Source organism: Gavialis gangeticus, unplaced genomic scaffold (assembly GCF_001723915.1).
Source record: "Gavialis gangeticus isolate Ggan-Ray unplaced genomic scaffold, GavGan_comp1, whole genome shotgun sequence".
Taxonomy (NCBI): Eukaryota; Metazoa; Chordata; order Crocodylia; family Gavialidae; genus Gavialis; species Gavialis gangeticus.
Genome location: NW_017729033.1, coordinates 67,949,389 through 67,959,687, shown reverse-complemented (window position 1 = coordinate 67,959,687; position 10,299 = coordinate 67,949,389). Strand labels below are relative to the sequence as shown.

General features: G+C 45.0%; 1 protein-coding gene across 3 annotated transcripts in view; it reads left to right on the top strand.

The window, feature by feature from the left end:
- Positions 1-10,299, top strand: part of CORIN (corin, serine peptidase) — a 313,652-nt gene that overhangs the window by 292,295 nt on the left and 11,058 nt on the right. For all 3 annotated transcript variants that reach the window (XM_019526369.1, XM_019526368.1, XM_019526370.1), the window contains one exon: positions 7,339-7,388. In XM_019526369.1, coding sequence (XP_019381914.1) covers positions 7,339-7,388 — 50 coding nt within the window. The remainder of the gene's footprint in view (positions 1-7,338; positions 7,389-10,299) is intronic.

Genomic DNA, 10,299 nt, shown 5'->3' with positions numbered 1-10,299 from the left:
GGCTAGGAGCTGGAACCAACTTCCAAGGGAAGTGGTGCTGGCCCCTACCCTGGGGGTCTTTAAGAAGAGGCTGGATGCCTACCTGGCTGGACTCATTTGAGTCCCGTTTCTTGTTTTGGGGTTTTGTTGTTCTCCCGCCCTGGCGGGGGGTCGGGCTAGAAGATCTACTAGGTCCCTTCCGACCCTAAATCTATGAAACTATGAGTTGAAGAAGCAGTTGCTCCTTATCCCTTGCAGACAGGTGAATTCTAGAAAATATTTCTGGAAGTCGGGAGGACAGGCTATAACTAACTAGGGCAATATCAAAGATATTGGTCCAGGACACTGAAACAATATCCTAACCTGTCAAAGGTTACAATGACAGCTTCATAAACTGAAAGAAAGTGTCATGCCAGCTCATAAAGCCAGCTGATGTATCAATAGCCAGGTAATAAATAACACTGGAAAAATTCACAAAACATTTCATCAGAAATATATCTGTTCCCTGGAAAGAAGGCATCTTCTCAAGATTTGCAGTACAGTGGAAAGATAGCAAAGCTTGCTGTGAATGAGCTTGTTTCTTGGCAGAATCAATTAGTTTATGCTTAGCTCTATGCTGCTATGGCTAGCCACCTTCTTGTACCTGAGCTAGTTCATTTAAAGTGAATTTAGTATTTTTATGATATGCTGTTCTCTTGCAGTGTAGACGTCTCCTGAGTCAGAAGATAAGAGGTTGAGTAGAACCTAGCGAACTCCGAGGGAAGGTTAGAATACAATTTGTCTGTTGGTCTTAAATTAAGAATAAAGGAAAACCTGATAAGCCAACATCATTTTTGACCATGCCTTTGGCAAATGGTTGATAACAGAGTCATGGCAGTTGTCACTAGACTTCTCAAGTCAGACAAGCCACTTGGGCCTTCAGCCCCAAATAGCTCAAAATATGTCCCCCTTGGGGGTTGTCAGAATTAGCCATGTTCTATGTTGAGTGTAGGATGAGAAGTATGCCCATTCAAAATGACAAAGTAAGATAGCCTTCTTGGCAAGAAGGGCACACAGTTGGCTCCTATTCAGCTTATTGTCCATTGTAACCCCCAGGTCCTTCTACAGTCTGAATACACAGACTGCAAAATTCTGTCCTCAGGGATGCAAGGCTAACACCTTACTGGACTGTATTAGTAGGAGTGTTGCCAGCAGGTTGAAGGAAATAATTATTCACCTCTATTTGACACTGAGGTCACATCTGGAGTACTGTGTCAATTATTGGGCCCCCCACTGCAGAACAGATGTGGACATATTGGAGAGAGTCCAGTGGAGGGCAGTAAAAATAGTTCAGGGGCTGGGGCACATGACTTCTGAGGAGAGGCTGAGGGAACCGGGTGTATTTAGTCTGGAGAAGAGAAGGCTGAGGGGAGACTTAATAGCAGCCTTCAACTACCTAAAAGGGTAATTACAAAGGAGGCGGAGGTACACTGTTCTTAATGGTGGCAGGTAGCAGGACAAGAAACAATGATCTCTAGTTGCAGCAAGGGAAGTTTAGGTCAGATATGAGGACAATCTTCTCACTAGGAGAGTAGTAAAGCACTGGAACAGGTTACCCAGAGAGGCCGTGGAATCTCCATCCTTAGAGGTGGAGGTAGACAAAGCCTTGGCTGAGATGATATAGATGAGGATGGTCCTGCTTTGAGTAGGGGTTGGACTAGATCAACATGTCTCAGCCCATGTGTCACAACCCAAAAGTAGGTTGTGGGAATATTTGAAAGGGTCACGGACGAATCAGCATGGGAAAGCGTGGGTCTCCCCTTGCAGGCTTGACAGCATTCCAGCCTGCAAGGGGCTGCTTGGGCTGATCAGCGCTGGAGGAATGTGCCCAGGTGCCAAGACTGCAGCAGAGCAGAGGGGCAGCGAGACGGCACCTTCCCCTTCCAGTGGGGGAAGGGGCAGGGAAGGGAGCTGTGTGGCCAGGTTGGCAGCAGCAGGGCCAGTGCTTGCGCTCATGGGGACAGGGCGGCTAGAAGACACTGCTCAGGGGATGGGAGGGGCCGTGACCAGACTGCTTGGTGCAGCACAGGAGCTTCCCTCCTCCTCCTTCCAGCCTGTGCTGAGCTGGACTCACTCTGCTGCCGCTCACGTGAGCTGAAGCCACTGCACTCCTTGCTCGAGTGGGACGGGGCAGCTGGGATTCTTCTGGCAGAGCTGTGGGGAGGGGAGGGGGCTGCAGTTTGGGAGTGAGGGGCCCCTAGCATGGCCCAAGGGGCAGGGGTCTGGGGGCCAAGCACCAGCAGAGCCAGGGGAGTGTGGGTTTGGACAGACCATGGACCTTTGCAAATGAGTCCCAGTCAGAAAAAAGTTGAGAACCACGGGGCTGAGACATGCTGATCTAGACAACCTTCTGAGGTACCGCCCAACCCCAATTTTCTATGATTCTGTATCCACCTATGAATACTGGTACTGATTTCTATTCTCCAAGAAAGTAACTTTTATGATTGGACAAGTATCAAGAATGCTTAAACTGTATAATCCGAAGGAGAGAAATACATTATTCTGTCAATGACTCTTCTTGCAAGCCTAACGTTTAATAGCTTTTACAGGTATTGTTGCTAATGCCAGATGCCATTTTACTATGCTACCTAAAGGTCTGGCAGAAGCTAATGAAGGCATCAGTATTTCTGAAGAGGGAAACTTGACAAATGATGATAGCAGAGTGTACATTTTACACACGTTCATCTCATATTTTCCTCTTTTGGGAAACTGGCTATGGGAGCACAAGTCAGAGAAAACGTTTAGAGAGAAATTCTGTTCTCAAGTGCAAGACTGGTCTCAGTGATGATATTTCACAGTCTTTTTATACAGAGAACTGCTTTCAAAACTTTCTTCAGAGTTACATATATGTAAGGGACAGCATAATATATTTGCTGATATTAGCCTTAAATCTCTGAGGACAATTTTGCAATCTATATATTCAGGCTGTAGAAGGACAGGTATTTCCCTCAACTGTACAATAGCTGTAGCGTTTTTTAAATTAATAAGGTTCTTGGAGTACAAATCAACTTTGAATTTGACTCAAAGCATCACAGAAAGAATAACACTGGTGGAACAATCTAGCCAGTAAAAAATGCTCGAACACCACTGTCTTTTTTCCTTAAAATAGACTTTGTATATATTTAAAAGGCAGTATTTGTCAAAAGAAACACTTAAAGCTTGTTGTTCAGACTTTTACTATGAGATTCTGGGCATATAATTCCTTTGTCATTAATTACTCTTAAATTTGAGTTATCTCTGATGTTTGGTAGATGTCTAGAAAACAGCTGAGGTAGGTAGTTAGCTGTATTAGTCTCAGGTCACTCAGAAGACATGGTAGAAAATGGTAACTATTAAGAAACTCTTGAAATATTGAAGTATCATAGTATATTGGTAAACCTTGGTTTGTGCTGACTTGCACCAAAGCTGGATTAGTACCTGTAGTCATGAAGACATTTGAAAACCCATCCTGTTAAGACAGAGCTCTTGCAATGATATATGCAGCCTAGGTCTGACCACTGGTGGTCATTTTTTGCCAATAATACAAACTAGCCAAATTCACATCAGATAAATTACTTTCTGGCTTAGTAAAAGCAGTAGCATTTACCTTTTTTGTTTTAAACAGTAGTGTAACACTGAGTGCTTACACAAGTGACTTTTTTTTTGTGCAGTCAGGCCCCTGAAAGCACTCTACAGATGTGACATGACACATGTGCATGGCTGTAGAGCGCTTTTAAAATGGCTAATCATGAAAAAATTAACTCCTCTCAAATCAGCTACTAGATTAAGGTGCTCTATAGCAGAGTACCTTAGGGAAATTGTGTTCTCTTGAGGGTTAATTTTTTATGCAAGGGGCAGAGCTGTCAGTAGGGGAGGGAGGGAAAGGAGCAACACCCAGCTGTCATTGACCTGAGCTGGAAGGGGAAGTGTGGAATGGAGCCTCCTTGCCTTGTCGTCCCCTCCTCTGCCTCCCCCAGCTACCCCAGATGGGATATTGGGGTAGGGTTTCCATATTTCCAGCTTCAGAAAAAAGGACACCTGTTGTGGGGAGGAAGAGAGAGAGGCAGACTGTTGGGGGGCAGTGATGTGCCCATGCCCTACCCCTGCCCCTCACTCCCAAGCCCCCAGCCCTGCTGCTGCCCCTCACTCCCAACCCACAACACCTTGTTCCCCAGACCATGCTGGTGCCCTTCACTCAACTTGCAGCACCCCCACTGTCCCTGCTGATACCCCTCACTTTTGACCCACAGCCTCTGCCCCATCCCAGCCCTGCTGGTGCCCCTCGCTCCCAACTTGCAGCCCCCTGCCACCCTCCCACAAGCCTTGCTGCCCATGCATGTCCCTGCTGCATCCCTGTCCCCCACTGGACGGGCAGACAGCTCTCTCACCTCCCTGTCCCTGCTGCAGCTCCAGCACTAGCAGGCGCATATGCACACCACATACAGACACACACACACTCCCCTTTGCTTGCAGTTGCTGGGGCTGCGTGTAGACCACATGATGCCCCAGCCTCCAATTGCCTTGCCCTCCCTGCTCCAGGCCCCAAGTAGCTCCTTGCTGCGGCAAGCTGGGTAGAGACAGAGCAAAATCCCAGACATTTGCTGATATATTTTTTTAAAAAACCTGTCTGGGTATGCATAAGAAGACTCCAAAAGAGGACATGTCTGGGAAAACCTGGATGTACGGTAACCCTACATTAGGTGAGGGGGCTCTATTTCACTCCAACCTCCCATCTGTGGCTGGACCGCTTGAGAATGGCAGCAGCACGGGGCTGCCAACTCTTTTGCCCAGAAGTGGGGGGGAACAGAACCCCTTCACCTCACGGGCCTGGCCCAGCTCCCCCAGTACTCTAGCCAGGGTAGCTGGGGGTGGGGGACACACAGGTAAGGGGGATCCACTCCACACCCCCCTCCAGCTCAGGCCAGGCAAAACAACCAGCAGCTGGATGTTGCTCCCTCCCCTAGAGCTGGCGGCGGTGGGGGGCTGGGGAAATTGCTGGTACATCCCTGCCTGCTGGCCAGGACTGAGGCCGGTGTAAGCAGGTTCAATCCCTGACCCAACAGGCAAACATCTATTAGGTTGGGGGCGGGACTTTTAACTCACTGGCTAGGGACAGACTTTACATAAAAAACAGTTTAAGTAATCAGAAACTGGTTTAAACCTGTAATAGAACAGATGTTTGGTGCACATAAACTGGTTTGAAAATGGCTGAAGCTGGTTTGAGGTAAACCTGGTTGAATGTAATATCATACTTAACTGATTTGAGTCAAACCGGTTTATGCAATGTCTGTCTTAGCCCCCTTCTTGATTTAACTTGAACTAGAGTCCCCCAGTATCCCAGATGCTTTGCAACCCTGGGCGGGGCTCTGCTTTCTGCTCCAGCCCAGCAGGGCTGGCCCCCACCCTGGTCCCTGGCTGGATCTCCAGCAGAGACTGTAGACACAGCAGCATCTGCCTGGCTTCCTCCTGCCTGCTGCCCTCCCCCCACCCCGCAACTCCCTGCTCAAGCAGGGATTCCCCCCTGCCCTCTCCTTCACACAGACACCTCTCAGCATTAGCTAGCATACCACATGCTGGCTGGCTACAGCCTGTGCTGTGGGAGATGAGACAAAGGCAGACAGGACAGTGTTGGCTTAGGAACTAATCAACAGGTAGCTGGTAATGTCTCTCCATTCCTTCCTTGGAAAAAAATTGTTTAAGAAGAGCTTGAACTAATGAGGCTGTTTTGTTAAATGGGTGCTAAATGCTAACAACTCCCTGTGTAACTCTCTGCTCTGTAACTCAATGCTCTGTTATCAACAGCAATGGGGGGGACCCCTCCCTAATCTGAGTGTCTTGCCAGGGCCTGGCCACACCCCTCCTCAGCTCTGGCTTCTAGCCTGAGCCACTGCAGGCATGTGCCTGCACTTCTTCAGTCCATAGGGGATGTCTGAATGGTTACAAACTAGTTCAGCCTAGACAGGTTAGACTAACCTGCAAAGATTGAATCAATTTAAGCTCAGGGTTTTTGAATGTCTGTCCCTAGCCATGGTGGTTTGTATAAAGTGCCATGTGTTAAGAATGCAGCCCCTAACATCTGTAGGCACCATATTGGTTTGCCCTGTATGGGGTATTTAATTATTACAGTATTTTATGTATTTGTTTGCTTGAGGTCCTTTTGCTTCAAAAGTACTATGCAAATTTAAATTGTTAGCATGCCCCCATTAATATTCATCAGTACAGTTTTATTACATTATGCAGTTTTATACTATTTACTAATATTATTGCAGCATTGTTCAAACTTTACAATGGAAAGCAGCTTTGTAACAGCTTGTACTACTATTGGTAGCTTAGGGCATATTTATTTTTCATGAGTGAAATTTTTTTTCTGCTCTTTTTGGTCTCCATTTGCTCTTTTTCTCTATTTTCCACACATGCCCACATTGTTGATATTTTTACTAGTTATTGTTAACTAATAATTGTTAATTAGGCTGATTTATAAAATAGGAGCACAACATTGATTTATGTATTGCTTTAGTTTATGCATTAATATAGTTTTAGTTGAAAAATAGTTTACATTTTAAGTGGTATTGTCTATGGAATCCAAACATTTATGTATTTTTCCCCATTACTACAGTATATGTCCATCATAACCTCTCGAGGAACATAGATAAATATTTGAAAATATATATAGCAACAACTTGGCCATGATCCTTCAGAGTCCTATATACACTTAAACTTACATGCTCTGAGAGGTCTCATCAAACCAATGAGATGGGGAGGTACATGAATGGAAACATATATAAGCTAGTCAAGAAATGAATCTCCTCCCTCTTCCTCTCACCCCTGGAACATTTTCATTGTGTAAAAAAAAAAAAAAAATTCATTTACATTAATTTTTTTTTAAACTTTCAGGTTTTTCAGCAAAAGACCAACATTCTTTGGGCAAAAGTTTCCTTTTTTAAAATGAAAAATAGTTTTTGAATTTTAAAAAGTTAAAAGATTTTTATCTTCCAGCTATATGTAGCAAGAGAATTCTCATAGTGACTTCACTGCCTTCAGATGTCCAGAGTTAGCATTGTCAGGTTCACTTCCCAGCTGATCTCAACTGTTGGGTTAAAACCAAAAGAGGTAATCTCCAACTCATAAAGAGTCTTATAGCTCTAAACTCATGTTTTAAATTGCCTCCAGAAACACAGTGGAAGCCAGGGCAATTTCTGGAGCTGCTGTGTTACGTTATACCATGTGGGTTAATTTGAACAACTGATTTATGTGCACCTGTATTGGGAAGATATAACAGTTCTGATGATAAGTAAAGTGGTCAATATAGGATTTTCATGATGTTTTTGTTTTGACATTTAGGCAGTCATGTCAAAGCAGAAGCAAAGTGTCTCTTCTTTGTACCAAAGAAGGTAAGACAAAAGCATATTGCCGTGGAGCTCCTGGCCATGTAATTTTAAACGTGTTTGAATATATTTTTAAAGGTAAATACTTTAATATGTATTTCTCCTTACATTTTGTTTACCTTTGCTCACTCATTAGTGTAGCATTAGCTCTTTTTGCCGCAACATCTGGTATGATCAGTTTTTCTCACCTCTTGGCTACGTTATTGTCTGCTGCAGATACTAGACTAGGCCATGGTAAATTGAGAGTTTTACTATCGATTTCAAGGGGAGCAGGGTTGTTCTACACTTGTTCTCCCTTTGTAAGACTTGTAGGATATGTATTTTACACATTTTAGAATTCTTCTTCGAATCTTACCAAGGAAAACTCTCTTGAATTTAAGTGAAAATTGTCCATGTAAGGACCTTATAATTTAATCCATAATTTGATCCATAGATTCCAATGAAACAGTGCCGGATTAAGTTACACCTGCATTAAGTCTGAAGTAACTCCACTGCTTTTATTGGAGTTACTATGGATTTACGCTAGAGTGATTGAAATCAGAACTTGGCTCAGAATCAATTTTAATAATTGTTTGCACTGGTATCATCCCCTTCCTAATGCCTTGTGACTTGGAGTATGACAAAAGGATAAAGTTCTTCATGGCATTGATCTTGTCAGTGGCCATGTTTCTGACAATTAAACTAAACTTTTGTCAGTGTTGGACGTGAGTCAAGAATAGGCACCTGAGTTGGGAATACAAGCTGTGCTCCACTTGCTAATGTGAATGTCAAGGGTTTAGGGAATCTTAATGAAGGAAGTCCAGATCAAATTTAAATGCACAGCAGACTGTGCAAATTTAATAGGTTTGAAAATGCAGCAATTCTTCAGCTGGGATGAGGTCAGGTTCTCCACATTGGAAAGCTTTTGTGAAGAACGTTTTAAATAAATAAATTAGCCCAACGTGAATGAGATTAGTTAAAAAATGTGACCTAAGTTCAGGAAACAAATTGACTAACTATTATTTCTAGAAAAATCATATCACATGACTCTTTTAGGGTGTTTCCTGCCTACACACAATACATGCACAGAACTTTAAGGCAACACAAGCATCCTTGCCCCTGAGGTTATATAAGGGAATGTGCCAAGGATTGAAAATAGGCATTGTGCTAATTTATTTCTTCATAACTGACCTGTATATGTGCAAAGTAGGATATCTTCCCAGAGGGGATTGATTCTAAAAGGACTGCAGAATCTGATGTTTTTAGCTTACTCTCTAAATCAGGCAGGGTTTAAACAAGAGGATGAAAAAAACTGCACTGCTTTGGCCACCTCCCAAAGCAAGAATTAAAAGAAGGAACTAAAAGAAAGTGCTAAGAGCATTTAAATAATGGTAACTGACTAACTGGGTAATGGAAAATATCTTGTCAGTGACATTTGTAAGGTGAGGGTATAGCTTCCAAAGGAAGTGGTGATTATTTAAAAGGAGAAAGGACAGAGCACTTGAAATACTTGCAATAAACTTTCCCTGTATATGAGCAAAATTTTTTTTTCCATTAGTAATTTCCATACGCAAAGCAAGTGTAGTATGCTGCAGCTGAGTCAGTAGTATGGTATACATTAGGCCTGTGCAAAGAGGGAAGTATTTGCTTCAGATTCAGATTTGGCTGTTTCGAAGGGACAGTGATTGGATTAGGAGATTCGAATCACTGTCCCAATTCGATTCAGCCAAATCAGACCCGAAGATTTGGCACCATTTTGGAGATTTGGCCATAGACTAAACAGGCAACAGTCCTTACCATGCTGGACACAGTTGCCTCCAGTTGGTATATCTGTTGTAGGGGGCGGAGGGGGATGGGAAGGGTCATGGGGGAGGGAGGGATTGGGGCTGGGACAAGCTGCCCAGCCAGGGCGGGGGGGTGCGGGACTTGGGGTGGGGGGCAGGGGAGCATGGGATGCAGGCATGGCATTGGTGGGACTGGGATGCCCTGCTGCCACTTGCCCAGCCAGCGTAGGGGGGCGCAGTATGTGAGCGCTGCCATTGCTTGCCCAGCCAGTGCAGGGGGGCATAGGATGCTGGCACTGCTGCTGCCAGCTCAGCCAAGGCAAGGGGGCCCAGGATGCAGGTGCTACAGCTGCTTGCCCAGCTGGCACTGGGCAGCACAGGATGCGGGCATGGCAGTGCTGGGAGCGGGGGCTCTTCCCTGCTGCCGCTTGCCCCTTTATGCCTGGAGTGAGCTGTGCCTGCCCCAGCTGGGCAGGCACAGCGAGCTGAGCTCCTCCCCTGCCCCAGCTGGGCAAGTAGTGGCAGAACATAGCTCCCACTCCCACCACTGCCAAGCTTGCATCCCATGCCCCCCTGTCCACCTTCCCAATCCCTCCCTCCTCCCCCATGCGCCTTCCTTCTCCCCTCTGCCCACTACAACAGACTTAGCAGCTGGAGGCAGCTGTGTTCAGCGTGGTGAGGACTGCTGCCTCTTTAGTCTAGTCTATGGCTGAATCTCTTCTGAATTGATTGAGAGGCTTCTGATTCAGTTTGGACCTTTTAATTGGTCTCCTGATTCGATTTGGATTTGGAGATTCAGCTGCCGAATTAGGTTGAATCTCCTCCAAATTGAATTGGCTACCGAAGCTTCGCACAGCCCTAGTGCACATCTCCAATTTGGGATTCCAACCTGGGACAAGTTTACCACCATTAGTCCTTCAGGATCAGTTCTGACCAGTACTATAAGGTGGCCACTATATGATGGTGGCTGACAGGTGTGCTATAAAAACAATCCCCCTAGTCAAGAATAGACAGGTGGTTCCACTTTACAGAAAAAGGCAAACTCCTCCAATTTACTCTTTTTTTCTTCATTTACCTGGATGGAACAGATCGGTTAATCTTTGGAGTAAATCCACTGAAGTGAAATGAGGAACAAATTTAGCTTGGTATGCATG